At 39.2% G+C, this 14998-nt stretch overlaps 1 protein-coding gene across 6 annotated transcripts; it reads left to right on the forward strand.

Moving 5' to 3' along the window:
• Window positions 1-6889: 6889 nt before the first annotated feature.
• LOC122038376 (protein indeterminate-domain 4, chloroplastic-like) lies at window positions 6890-10651 on the forward strand. 6 transcript variants are annotated; one of them, XM_042598097.1, is made up of 6 exons: window positions 6890-7259; window positions 7363-7430; window positions 7584-7622; window positions 7721-7959; window positions 8083-8479; window positions 9413-10651. In XM_042598097.1, exons 4-6 carry the CDS (start codon window positions 7794-7796, stop codon window positions 10437-10439), a joined length of 1590 nt encoding a protein of 529 aa, XP_042454031.1. In that variant the 5' UTR covers window positions 6890-7259; window positions 7363-7430; window positions 7584-7622; window positions 7721-7793; the 3' UTR covers window positions 10440-10651. The 6 variants fall into 6 exon arrangements, with proteins under 6 accessions (XP_042454031.1, XP_042454032.1, XP_042454033.1 ...); XM_042598098.1 differs by lacking the exon at window positions 7584-7622; XM_042598099.1 differs by lacking the exon at window positions 7363-7430.
• Window positions 10652-14998: the final 4347 nt, after the last annotated feature.

Here is a 14998-nt window from a genome sequence, read left to right on the forward strand (position 1 = left end):
GGATTTTCGTTTTCCTAATGCTGAACAATTTTAGATGGAGTGATTTGGATAGATTGCTATGTGTTTTAATGATACGATTCTTCTTCTTACGGGGTTCAATTTACTGCATTAGATGTGGGGGATTGTAATGCATTTTGATGTTGACTTGCTTCCTCTTGAAGGCCTCGAGTTGTGTTCTGCAGTAATTTTTGGGGTTTTGTGATTGTTTTTCTTTTGTGGTTGCATCGCTCCTTTGTGTATTGAATTCTATCCGATTAGAATCTTCACATAGGGCAGTTCTACGTAGCTCTGTATGAAGATGGTTAGTTAGAATCATTGCTCTTTCATTAATTTCTTGCGATACAAGGATTGATTGAAGTGGTTTCATCTAGTTCTAGCAGCTACTCCTTTCCGGCAGCAACACCCTAGCTATGCAGTGGCTATGAGTTTGAGGACTCTGATTTGAGACGAGCGTCTCGACGTAGGATTTTTTATTCGATCTTTTATTAAAGGCGGGTACTTCTTACTTTGACTCTCTTTAGTTCTTTGGAACTTGGTGCATGAGCTATTATCTTTGGATAATGACTGTTTTACTTTGACTCCACTCGTATTTTTCTTGTGCTTGATACTTCCACTCAAACCTTTGAATTATTTGTTTCTATATCCATACAGTCTTTTGTTGTCATCTATGATATTTAGCAGATATTAGATACCAACCTTGTATACTTTGATTATTGTTTATTTATGTACCGTATTGAGCATGCTGGCTTCATGTAGCATATCTGATTCCTATTTACATGTATATGATGACTGTTGTATTTTGCGCATCATATCATTGCATACATGTTAACGACAAATTCTCTCTTGCGGTCGAGAGAGTCGTTAACCAAGGCTAGGGGTGTCAAAAATGAAACCGACCCGACGACCCAACCCGAGTCGACCTGAAAAAAATCAAGTTCGGGTTGGGCATTTCCGGGTTCGGGTCGGGTTCGGGTTAGGGAGTTGGAGAGTAAAAAATTTTCGGGTTGGGTCGGGTCGGGTTTGGGTTGACTCAGATTGACCCGGGTTGACTTAAATATAGGGTTTTGTGAGTTTTTTTTGTTAAATCAAATTTTATTTTAAAAATTTAGATGTTTTTATGTATATTTGTATGATAATGATAGAGTATTGAGATAAAAGTGAAGAATTATAGGGAAAATAACCCAAAAAAATCGTTTTGAATCAGATTTTCGGGTTATATGGGTCGGGTTCGGGTTTAGGTGTTTTGGGTTGAACTCGAGTTCGGGTCGGGTTCGGGTTGGGTTAAAAAAAAAAACTCAACCCGACCCAACCCACCCGAATTGACACCCTTAACCAGGGCCACACGCTCGGCCACTCGAGAGAGTGGTAGCTGTTGGTGCGGGAAGCATCCGACGATCGAACCTATATTTTGATTATGTCAAAGGGTTCAAAGTTAAGGTGTTTTGTTTTCTAACATGTTGAATGAGCTTGTAAGAAAAGCCCTAAGTGTACTTAGGTAAAAGTCCTAGCTGCGGTTAGGTAAGTGGAAAACCCTAGGGGGTGGTAACCCTAGGTCATAGGGGGTGACGACCCTATGCGGAAAGTCTTGGCGGGTCGAGAGCTTCAGGCAAAAGTCCTAGGGGGGAGGGGGGTAACCATAGGTGGAAAGTCCTGGTGTCGCGAACCAGGTGAAAGACTGGACTAGCCGGGAAGCGGAAGTCCAGCAGAAAGTCCAGAAGCTTCGAACGCTGAACAAAAGTCCAGTCGATCTAGAGGATCCACTGACAATAGTAAATCTCCTGAGTGGAGTAGGTAAGGACGCGCTCCCCGTAGAGAGAACAGTAGGCGTCGGGTTGACCTAAGATTTCCAGTTGGAAATCCGAAATTAGACCCGGACAGTCCGATGACTGTCAATTATATCTATCATATTGTTTCTGTGCTAAATTTGTTTTGCAGGGTTTGTGTTTGGGACTAACACATTTTGCAGGAACAAAGAAGCACACTTAGCCTCAGATGAACAGTGTTCGAGGCGCCTCCATGAAGCTTGGAGGCGCCTCGGGTGCAAGCCAGATGGAGTCCGCGAAGAGAAGCTGAAGGCGCCTTGGTGGGATCTGGAGGCGCCTTAGAGCTGGGATTGAAGGCGCCTTGGACTGTCATGAAGGCGCCTTGAGCAAGATAAGTGCAGAAGAAGTCTGCGCTAATCTACGCGGCTGAATAGGCTCTTTGGAGGTGCCTTGGATGGCACTGGAGGCGTCTCCAGCATGCTATAAAAGCATGTCTCGAGCAGCTTATTGAACAATCATCTTTCAAGCGACCCTTCTGCTACGAGCTGCTAACGCAAAGTTCCAACAAAGCTACGACTCGACATTGACAACCCGAAACTTTACTTTCTCCAATTCTGCTGTCGGTATAACTTTAATATTTCATTTTGTAATCCATATTTGTAATCTATTTGCGCGAAATAGTGAATTGCTCACAGTAATCACTCAACGAGCGAGGGCCTTGGAGTAGGAGTCACCCAAGGCTCCGAACCAAGTAAAAATACTTAAGTTTTTGTGTGTTGTTCTTTTTCGCTGCTTTATTACTCGAACGATTTACGAACGTCTTTACGAATCGAACGAAATAGCCATGAGCGCTATTCACCCCCCCTCTAGCGTGTCTCGATCCAACAGTAGCTGGAGCATATGCCGCTTGTCCTGTCGTGCCGCACTCGGGCACTCATGGGTAGTGGTAGCTGGAGTTGCGAGCAGCAGGGACCCCCTTCACTTTGTAGCTAGTTAGCTACTCAGCACCTGTCCACTCGGTCACTCGAGAGTAGTGGTGGCGTTTGAGTGATACAGTTGTCATCGATCCGGTCTCTCAACCATACAGGGGTCGTGGTGCAGAGAGGTGGGCGGGGTGACCATCAGTGCATACGATGTTATTATTATATCTACTGATATTGTTGCTTATTTATGTTGTTGTTGCTAGTTTATGATACTGTTGCTTAATTATGATACTATTGCTAGTTTATGCTACTGTTGCTTACTTATGTTGATATGTTTATAGGTTGAGCTTTAAACCTGTAATATGTGTTTAAACCCTGACTTACTTATTGTTAATATGTTCTTACCTCACATGATACCTTTGTAGTGATGAACAATTCAGTAGTTGATCAGTATTACTCCTGATCTTCTATTACCTAGTCTAGGACATGGTTTCAGGTATGAGCATTTATTACGGTTGTATGTTAGTATCTGCTATTTCCCTTGTGAGACTGTATACTGTTGGCTCATTCTGTATTTGTATATTATGTTCATGCACTATCTTTCTTTTACCTGCTGAGTTTCAATACTCACCACCCCCACAAATTGGTTTTTCTTTCGCCAGGTAGCAGGTAGATGAATCAAGGATGCTTGGAGAGTCCTAGCTGCCAGTCCCACTACACTCTCGAGGACGGATTTCTTTTCAGTCTTGTTTCTATTCGGTGATATATTGATTTTGCACATTTTGCTTTCCAATAAGTCGATGTGGATTTTGGAGTCTAGTGTGGTGGTTGCATGTATTTTAGTTAATGACTTTGTTGGTCTTACATTCGATTTTCCCTTGGAGGTTATTATGTGGAGTTTGTATTTGTGTTGTTGTGGTTGTGGTATAAAATCTAGTTCGCTAGCAGTATGTTGTTTTGGTTTGTATGGACTCCCTTTATCGTTTTTCCGCTGTATTGGTTTTTAGTATAGCCGAGTGGGTTGTTTAATATATATATTAACTGCATGGTTGTATGCAAATCTGGTTATATGGATGTATTATGTGTATTTATTGCTTCAGATTGTCACTAATACAAGGGAGATGTTGTTGGATTTTCGTCTGACAATGACTCCTCTGGGACGTGACACATAGTATTAGGATCCACCAGGTATATAAACAGGAGATGAACCCCACACATCAGAATGAACTAACTCAAATGATGTAGAGAAATAGAGATACTTCTATAAAAAGATAAAGCAGAGAATTTTGTCAATTTGCAGTCACAACAATCTGAAATATCATAAGTTTATAATTTTCCTAAATTTCCTTTAGAAGCTAAGTATTTTAAACGAGAAAAAGAAACATATCTAAGAGGAAAATGCCACAAATAAAAATCAGAAGAAGTAGAGCTTAACCGAAAGGATGACAAATCAACACTAGAAGTTGCAACATCTGGAACTTTCAGCTCTTCTAATACATATAGTTCCACTTGCCTATGACCTATCCCAATTAGCTTCTGGGATTGCGAATCTTGCACATAACAAGAAGATGAAGTAAAAGAAACTGAGAAGCCAAAGTCACATAACCGACCGGGATAAGATTCAAAGTAAGATTAGGAATATGATATACATTAGACAAAGATAAATTATAGATACAAATAGAGTCAAAACCAGCTAATGACATGGGAGAACCATCAACGGTCATGACCGACACAGAAGGTAATGAATTTATAGATATAAAAGAATTGACATTAAACGACATATAATGTGAAACTCCAGAATCAAGGATCCAGATATGGGAATGTATACCTGAGGTATACCATTAGAGGACAAACTTATGTGAGAAGAGACATACATGACATGTGGCTGAGATGCAAGGAACTTCTGAAACTGTTCGATAAGAGCAGCACCACCATAACCACCATAGCCACCTCCAGAAAGCACCACCCCCACCACCATAACCACCACCACCACCATGAAATCCACCCATTTGATCAGTAGCATAATTAACTCTAATCATCCGGTCATGAACATTCTTATCATCGATGCCACTAATGGCAGCAAAGGCTTCTTCGCTATAAGTAAATATCACAAATCCAAATCCCCTGGATCATCCAGTTTCCCTGTCCATGATAACTCGAGCTTCAACCACTTCAACAAAACTAGTAAATACTTCTCTCAAACTTTAATCATTTGTGTCATATGAAAATCCTCTTAACAAAAAATTTAGAGGATGTCATCCATCTTACTGCTTGAAATAATGGACTGGAAGTTACAGATTTCTTCAAGAGATTACCACTTCTATTTGCAAAAGTCATCCTTGCGTCGAGGATTCATAGAGGTCGATAGCTCCGCGCAACCAAAACTCCATAGTCACATTTTTTTTGTCGTTAGGTGGACTTAAAGAACTCAAAATCTGATCTCCACCGTTAAAAATGTAGCCCTGGATGTGAGGAACATTCTCTCAAAGTTTCAAGGTGATCCAACAGTTGAAACTCCAGAAAATATAATTCTTCTATAGTCACCTCAAAGAATTCTGAAAGTAAAACTATTCCACGATTCACTAAGAGAGGAAATGAGGAGATGGATTGGCTTTGATACCATGAAAATAAAACAAAGGATGCCAATAGAATGTAAAAAGTAAAGGAGAGAGAGAGATAGCCGTAAAAGAAGGTTAACAAATTGTATTATAAAAACTTAGGTTTACAGAGAAAAAGAAATATAAATAGATAATAAAAATAATAATAAAAACTAATGTATCCTTATATAATAATTAATTTATCATATGCTAACAAGGCACAGGGCCAGGTCTACCTATAGAGTAAAGACGCTGAATAACGAAGGGACACAGTCACTATAGAAGCAAAACGTTTTTCTTCTTTCTTCTCTATATATAAGATAGACATTTCAGCAAGTATATGGCATGCACAATATATTTGATAGTATAATTCTCTTGCTATTTTCTGTTCTATTACGCCTTTTCTTCAACTCTGATGTCTTAAGATCCAAAAAGGATCACGTCAATGTGCCTTGGCCCACTTCTGGTCTTTTGTTAATCTCTTTCAACAAGGCAAAAAGAAGTCAGGTCGTCTATGCCGACTTGCCAAACACAATCCGATCAAGTAGAAAGCTGATCCAATTGAAGAGATAGATTTAGTAGCAACTGACTCAGCAAAAGTCAATAGAGGACGATCCAACGGAAATTGACTCATCCTTGATTTCAGATCAGATGAATAATATTTTGATTCAAGGCTTAGGCTTAGCTTTGATTCGATCAACCTGTTTAAATTGGTACGATAATCCGATCGAACCTAGCTCCAAGAAAACAAATATTACAATCTTCACAATTGCATTTGAGTAGTACACACTTTGTGCTCTCAAATTATCTTTTAAATATTCATAAATGTTAGTAAATATGTAATTAATCTAAATTTGTTTTAAAAAAAATATATATTTTGTTGTAGTGTAGGCACCTAGTGAACTTTCAAATATTACTTAGAAAAGATTGAAAATTCTATATATCAAAATGCTTTCTTTGATTCAAGTCTTAATTAGCTCCTCCCTAAATCAATACGATAACAGATAATCCAATCCAAGCGAGCTCCTGGATAATATTTTAAAATATTTTAAATATCAATAATTAGAAGTACTGCTTAAAGATAAATTTCTTAATATCCATCGATTAAAATAAAAAATTTCCCCTCATTTTCTTAAAAGTAGATTCCTTTATATATAATTAAGTGTTTTCTTGCAAATAAAATTTAAAAAAAAAAAATCCGTGTGCTTGACCTACTCCTTATAGCTCTAGCCTCTACAATAGACCACTACCACAACTAGCTCGTCAACTGTTATTCCTACCAGAAAATGTGTAGGAAGAACATTTACAAACGCAAGTTACACTAGCTGAACTTATCTCCTTCGATCATTAAAAATAATGTTAAAATCCATTAAATATAAATCCAACAATACTGTATATATTGAAGAATAATTGGCTCATAATATATAATTCCTTTTATTTTATTTTATTTTCTCATCGATGGGTAGCTTTCTTGTGAATCGAAGCGCCCATCCTACACAGAGACAGTGACCCGGCGGCCCCAACCATCGGCACAAACCGACAGAGATGGCTGTGGGAGAAGCCATCACCACCCACTAAGCTCGATCCTTCTTCCCTTCTATTAATACGTCAATTTCTCTTCAGTTCCTCGGAAGATTAAGACCAATATGAGCGAGAGAAGCAGCAGCTGGCCGAGAGACAAGTGAGAAAAAAGAAAAGAAAAAAAAAAATCATCCCCAGCTAAACGAAGAGGGAAGGTCGAGAGAAGAGGTTGCTCTGGAAAAGTATGATGGACAAGCAACTCGGACGGATCAGATATACCACAAAAGTGATGAGGACGACGACCTAGCTCTTTCACCTCTGTCCCTTCACCGAATTGAACTAATCCCATCGCTAGTTTACAAAGAGAAAGCAGCTGGCCTTTTTCGCACTGCTTTCCTTCACTGCTACTACACTCTGAACAAGGAGAGGGGGTGAAAGACGACGACTAGTTCTCGGTTTGTTTTCTTCCGCTCCTTCTTCCTTCCTTCCTCGCTCTGTCTCTTTTTGTGCTTCTTTCTGACGACACGACTGGTCGTTTATGCTTGGCCTCTGCGCTAGCTTTGGTCTTTTTCAGGGTTGGGAGGAAGAGTTCGATCGATCGAGAGATTATAAAGAGTTATTTGGAGGTTTTTTTTTTTTGTTTTTTGTTTTGAGAGCTTGTGTGTGTGTGTGGTATATATATTTCTTCAGATCCATTAGAGCTAGTCCTCATGACAAATATATTTTGGGTGTTTCTCATGCATCTCTCCTATTTTCTTTGTCTGTTTTCTTGTCTTTAGATTATAATTTGGAGAAAATTTGGGACGCATAGATACACGGTGATAGTCTGATAGACACAACAAGGCTCTCGGAGCTCACGTATGGCTCCAACAAGTGTGTCGGATAGCTAACTAGTTTGCCGATCGATCATGGCCAGGAACCAAAACAAGGAGCAGAAGAGGAGATCGGCAATAATTTAGAGCTAGCGAGCGAGGATCAATTCGAAGAAGATGATGACATCTTCATCCGCTCCTTTCTTCAGAGTAGGGGAGGAAGATGAATACGGCCAGCACCCTTCGGTGCTGCAGCAACCGTCATCGGCTGCGCCAGCTAGCTCGTCGGCGACCGTAGCTCCTCAGAAGAAGAAGAGAAACCTCCCTGGAAAACCAAGCAAGTGTATTCTCGCTAGTTATCTCGATTTGATGTCAATTAATTAATTAATTGGTGTATTTAATTTTTCTTCTCGATTTGATGTCAATTTTCAAGTTTTATCTGTTACGATCGTATGTATATTGACAGATCCGGACGCGGAGGTGATCGCCTTGTCGCCGAAATCGCTGCTGGCGACGAATCGCTTCGTGTGCGAAGTGTGCAACAAGGGGTTCCAACGGGAGCAGAACCTGCAGCTCCACCGGCGCGGCCACAACCTGCCGTGGAAGCTGAAGCAGAAGAACCCGAACGAGGTGCGGCGGCGGGTGTACCTCTGCCCGGAGCCCACCTGCGTCCACCACGACCCCTCGCGCGCCCTCGGCGACCTCACCGGCATCAAGAAGCACTACTGCCGCAAGCACGGCGAGAAGAAGTGGAAGTGCGACAAGTGCTCCAAGCGCTACGCCGTGCACTCCGACTGGAAGGCCCATTCCAAGATCTGCGGCACTCGCGAGTACCGCTGCGACTGCGGTACTCTCTTCTCCAGGTATGCATTCGTTGACTACATCATAATTAATTATCATCCTCTTGAGTCTTAATTTGAAAAGCTCACACAGGATTCCTGCACTCACTACCATGCATGCTCTCGCACCGAGTTCCAAATTGGTTTGGGAGAAAATGGTCAGGGCTAGCTAGAGTTAGGATTAGAATTAGGGTTAGGGTTGGGTTAGGAATAATGTTGTTAGATAGATTTTGGGGTGCCTTGGATCTATCATGCAGCGATGAAGAGAGGACACTGGTCACACGTGAATTAGCTAGGATGGCCATGGAAAATGACCAAACAGCAAGATGGTTGAGGTCTCAAAAGGCGCAATCCCCTCCCCTTCTCCATTAGAACAAACGTTTTACTCTCTGTCCCTCTCTCTCCTCTCTAACTCCGCCACAGTGTTCACGTGTGGCCTGGAGGCAAAAGTCTAGCAGGATGGCTTTGTTGCCTTGCGATTTGGAGATTTGCGGGCAGCTGGCCATGGCCTTGGCCACCCGACCAGGTCCACAAACTCACAAGATCACATATCATCAATGCGAGTTGTGGTACATTATTCTCGCATCAAATGAGGCATCCGCATTCAATGCGAAGTGTTCCACCTGCGTTGGTACATCCTCCGTTATTGCATGATTGGAAGCGTGCATGCTTCGGGGAATAATTCTGGCAGAGGGAGGGGTTAATTGGAAGCAGCTCCCTTCCCCTTCATTTTGCGCATTAAAGAGGGTATTTATTGATGGAATCGTTGGTTTCGTAAGAGATGCTAAATTCCTTGGTTGCATTCATTGATGGCTCAGTCCTAATTATCTGGTAAAACTTCGACAGCTCGACTGTCATGTGACTTCTCTATGCATGCTATCAGTACCGAATGCATCATTCGTTCTTTTTTCAGTAATGATCAGTTTAATTCATTTGTGGATAAAATTAATGATGCAGGCGAGACAGTTTCATCACCCACAGAGCTTTCTGCGATGCATTGGCACAGGAGAACGCGAGGCTTCCGGCTCATGGCTTGAACACCAGCTTTGGCGGCCAGCTATATGCAAATAGAACCTTAAACTTGGGGCTTCCTCAACTCAACCCTACGCAGCTCTCCTCCTTACTCAGGACCACTGGCACCGGTGCCGCTGGAGCTTCACAGTTTGATCACGTCAACATGGCCACGGCCTCTTCCTCCTCCTCCTTCCGGCAGCCGCCGCCGCCGCAGCAGCAGCAGCAGCAGACCCATCCTAATTCGGCATTCTTCCTCGGAGGAAGCTCCTATAGCCAGCAGGGCTTCAACACCGAAGAGTTGCTCCAAAGCAAGCCCTTCCACGGCATGATGCAACTCCAAGATCTCCAAACAGTAAGTGCAAACAATGCCGCCACTTCTTCCTCCGCCGCCAACCTGTTCGACCTCGGATTCTTCTCGGGCAGCGCGGGTAACATCGACAACGTTAACCACATGATGAACAACCACATTGACACCAACATGCCTTCTCCTTTCTATAACCCTTCCCTGCAAGGTGAGCACGAGCAGCAGCAGCAGCAGATGCCGGCCACCGCGCTGCTCCACAAAGCCGCCCAAATGGAATTAGCGGCGCCGACGAGCAACTTCCGCCCGAGCTTCTACATGGGTGGTAGAGAGAGCGGCAGTTCAAGAAGCCAACTGGAGCAGGAGAACCATTTCCAGGACCTCATCAACTCGATTACTAATGGCAACGGCAGCGGTACTCTAGTGTTCGGTAACGAGCAAATGGCTGCGTTTGGAGGATTCAACCCTGCAGGTTTGGATCAAGAGAGCAAGCTGCACCACAACCTAACTGCAGGAGGACGAGGAGGCATAACGAGAGACTTTCTGGGAGTCGGCGGCATGGTGAGGAGCATGACGACGGCCGGAGGAGTTCACCTCGGCGTTGAGAACATCAACTCCATGGACTCGGAGATGAAGGCTCGATCATTTGGTGCTGGAAGAATTCAGTAAGTAATTCAATAATCAACTGTGCAACTGTAACTGTCTGCGTGAGAGAGAGAGAGAATGAGAATGAAGACTATGCATGCAATGTTGATTAATTAGCTAGCTAGGTTTGATTTGTAACTGATTAATCAAACTTAGTTACTTAAGACGAATTAATTAAGTTACGTTCTTGTATTGGGATTAATTAAATTATATTTGTAGCAAATATGTTCACAGTTTCATGATGCAATATATTAGTTCATGCTTCTTAATTATATATCATCTGTTTATGTAGTTTCTGCTTCAGTCGGGTATTATTTAATATTGTAATTATATTTATTTTGGTACGTGCATGAGAAAAAAGGGGTGAATTTTATTTCATGTGTGATGTGAGATATGGAACACTAATTAGTCATTTTTTACCCCATTTGATATCTGAGAATTATAGAATTAATATGTGGTTTGTTTTCTTCTCTCCAACTTACACCAAAATGTTTGTTTGTTTGTTGTTTTTTTTATACACGGTGCCAATTAAAAAAAAAAATGTTTTTAGTGATTGAAAAATTATATTTTCTTACGCTTAGTCATTTAATAGAAAACTTGGTGCAACTATCACTTAATGAAGGAATATAATTGCGGCGAAATTTTCTTTCATCTTCCATTTGGTATGACATTTGTTATAAATCCATCTAAATTGCATTATATATATTGTAATTAAAATACTTTAATTGTATTATGTAAAATTAATTATAAACTAGTTTTGACGGAAAAAACACTAATTGAATTTGTTCCTACTTGAGGTTGTCAGATGAGTTACTGGTAAGCTGTATGTGGTGTTGACTAAGTGGTTGAACGCCAAGCGAGGGTTAATCGTCTAGAAAGCTCACAAAGTGAGAAACAGAGACAGAGAAAAAAAGAGGATTAGAATGGAGGTCGGGGGTGCTCAGGCTCATCCACTTCGATGCTCAGTCAGTCTCCGATGAGGAAAATGGAAAAAGAAGAATAGTAGATGAGGAAAAATAAGATGATTAATTATAGTATGTGTGTATGCCTAAAAGTGTATTGTTGCCCGTGAAAGCAGACTTTTTTTATATCCAGGACGTGAAAAAGAGACCCTGTATCTCCCCCGGTATTAATTAATGAGATGTCACATCTAGTAAGAAAAATATCATGTCCCCGTATTACCGCTGTATCATACAGTTATGTCGCTCATATCTTGTATCTGTAGAATATTATATGGGGTCATGGTATATCAACCATACTACTCTATATACTCTAACAACTCATGTGCTATCCCACGTGTATACGCTAGTACACGTGTTGTCCCAGACGCTGTGCTAGCCCATGTGTCAAGCTAGTCCATATTGAGATAAATGGGCCAAAGGACATGAGCCGTTAAGAAAAGGAGCATTGGATTGGTTGGGTCAAGAGGGGCATTGTATCGACGGGAGGATCCAGTTGGTGAAACCTAGAGGATTGCTAGTCAGTGGAGTCGAGACAATCATCAGTCAGTGGAGCCAAGAGGATCACCATTCAGTGGAGCTAATGAGTGGGGCGATCAGATCAATGGTTATGATCTAACTGAGTGGGGAAATCCGCTCGGCGGTTCTCATTGATAATATTGACTTTGACCTCCATTTTATCTTGGGCTCTGGGTTTTCTTGGACACGTGGAAGCTTCTAATATTCTCCGCATTAGAACTAAATAAAAGCTCTTATGAATATTATAAAATAATAAATAAATAAATAAAAGACACCTATAAAATTATAAACTGACCTAATTGAATAATTAAGCGAAGACACATGATTAAAGTAAAGACACATGATTTGTAAAATAAAAATATTAAAGTAAGGTTAGATTCTTGTAACCGTACTGCTATATATATTGAAATCCTTATTTTTAAATAAGATCTCTATGGATCTGTGGGTCTAGTTCATTTATACCAACCAACTTTTGTATTTTTACACAAGTAACTTTTCATAAACCCTAAACTTGATCATTCAATAAATTCATTTTGTTCATCATCCCGTGGTGTTTTCATATCATAATAATGTGAGAATATTTGTTACTCGAGCTCAGAGTAATTAAAAAAAGATAAATCTCTTACAACAATATTGTTATACTAAAATGATGTTCGAATTACATGATGAAGCAACTGGATGTTGAGACAAAAACAGTTAATTATGTCCCGAGTAATGATTGACGTTTAATGGATAATTAAGAGATATAAGGTTTGAATATCAATTGCAGCATATATATTATCGGGCTTAAGAATACTGGCCATATGGATGAACCTTTATATAAGTGTTTCTCGTTTTATTCACGTAACCAATGAAACACTTTTATGAGGTCAGACCGATCACTTTCAGAATTAGTCGGTTTGAAGAGTTGGATACCTAGATTAATTTTTTTTTTTTAAAATAGGTAATTTCTTGAAGGGATTTTTCCCTCAAGTGGACTTAAGAATGTTGACCATATAGATGAGCCTCCATAAGCACTTTTCAATTTATCCTGGTGGCCGGTGGAGAATTTTTGTGGGGTTAAGCCGAACACCTCTAAAATTAGTCGGTTCGAAAAGCTGAATACCTGAATTACCCTAAAAAATAAAGATAATTACTGCCTTGGGAAACGGTGCAACGGTTAGACCCTTTATGCAGTTAACCAAATATTTAAGGGTCAGTATATTGTAGGAATTTTCCTTTAGTGGGATGATAGCTCTAAGAACGTTGGCCGCTTGGATGAGCTTCCGCAAGCGCTGTCTGATTTATCTTGATAGCGGTTGAAAAACTTGATCAATTACCTTCAAAATTAGTCAGTTCGAAAAATTGAATATCTAGATTAAAAAACAAAAAAAACAGATAATTACTAATATTATAAGGAATTGATTATTAAAATTTGAGAAAAATATAGAATTAAGTAGTTTGAGTTAGTCGGCCTATTAAATTATTTTTTGTCTAAAATAAATAATTAATAAATTGAGTATTTTTTTGAATTTTTATTTCAAAAAAATTAAATGCACATCAACATCACATATTAAACATGAGGAACTAATTAACATAAAACTAAGTTTGACGAAAATTTAATATCAAAAGATCTCTTTGAAAAAAATGAGTGCCTAAAAAAAAAAATATGAGAATGGACCTTTAAAAAAACGCGGTACATCTTATAAATATTTAGAAATCCCTTATGATTTATAAGAATTATATAACATATTTTCATACTAACCATATCTTGGTCGATGAGTGTTAAAAATATGTTTGATAACCCTTAAATAAGATGTATCATTATTGTTTAGACGTTAAAACTCTTTTCCTTTTTATTAGGGGTGTAGAGGGAGTATTTTGATGATCAAGAGGAATTTAATTAAAATCAAAGGGCTTTTATGGGCGAGTAACTTTTTAAAATAGTCCATATGTTTCAATATTTAAAATCTATTTAGATGATTGCCCCCAAAATATTTTTTTTAGTATCAAAATGCTCCCTAGTTGATAATTCGGATGATAATATAACAATAAAATAAATGGAAAAAATGAAAAGGGATTTTAAAAGTAATAGAATCTTAAGAGAAGGGAACTTCTAAAAGTCTTTTTTTTTTTTTTTTTTAAATTTGGGGATATTTTGAAAATTCCCTTTATATAAATTAATTTATTCCATTTCATAATTGTTTATAAAATAAAATGGAGTTATGACAGGTGAGTTGAGAGCGATGGAAATGAGGCAGTAGAAAAATCATTAAATATCCTGGTGTAAATGTGTCGTCAAGGAGACAGGAATATTTTTGTCCAATAGCATCTTCATTTGTATTTTGTCCTTAGGAAAAATATCGATTTATTAATATTATTTATAATTTAATGGGTTTTCTTTTTCATGCATAGATGGGCCAGCTGAGAGTTGTCGTTGGTCGACACCTCTAAAATAATCTGATTTATTTCCAAATATATATTTTTTTAAAAAATTTAATTGATAAAATTTAACTATTTTAAAAGAAAAATAAATGTATTATTAAATTCGTAAGATTAATCAATAAAGTAAAAAAAACTTTAATTGACAAATAGTCAAAATTGTAGGGTAGGATTATCAAATATCAAGCATATATATATTCCTCACGTGTATTTATTTTTTTAAAAAATATTAAGTCATGATATTTAAATATATTTTATTAAAGTTCCAAAATGTGATATAAGTGGAGCTTTGAACCCGCATCTATTCTTTCTTAAGCTGAGCAATTATAATTGATTTCTTCATCGAAGAAATTCGCTACAATATCAATTCAATCACTGTCTGATTGATGAATGAGCTGGTAGTTGTCGGCAAGTCAATCTAATAGAAAAGCCACAAGTTGAATGAGTCAATGAGGCTATATGGGTTGATCTTGCTAGTTGGTTTGGTCAAGAGGATCAACCTGAATGGGCTACTCAATCGGTCCAAACAAGCCCGACGATCTAGTTGAGCTAGGTGGGATGAGTGTATTTAATTGGTTGATTAGACTGGTTGGATCAACTGAGTAGGTTGAATCGTCGAGTAGGCTGAGCCGACAGTTAGATTGGTGGGTCGAGAAAGCTAAATCAGTCGACCAAGGAGACCGA

Source organism: Zingiber officinale, chromosome 1A (assembly GCF_018446385.1).
Source record: "Zingiber officinale cultivar Zhangliang chromosome 1A, Zo_v1.1, whole genome shotgun sequence".
NCBI lineage: Eukaryota > Viridiplantae > Streptophyta > Magnoliopsida > Zingiberales > Zingiberaceae > Zingiber > Zingiber officinale.

What these genes read in the sequence shown, in the direction of transcription:
- LOC122038376 (XM_042598097.1), top strand. Translation starts at nt 7,794, where the DNA reads ATGATGACATCTTCATCCGCTCCTTTCTTCAGAGTAGGGGAGGAAGAT. An exon ending in CCCTGGAAAACCAAGCAAGT is followed by an intron (nt 7,960 to 8,082) that starts GTATTCTCGCTA and finishes GTATATTGACAG; the next exon opens with ATCCGGACGCGGAGGTGATC. An exon ending in TGCGGTACTCTCTTCTCCAG is followed by an intron (nt 8,480 to 9,412) that starts GTATGCATTCGT and finishes TTAATGATGCAG; the next exon opens with GCGAGACAGTTTCATCACCC.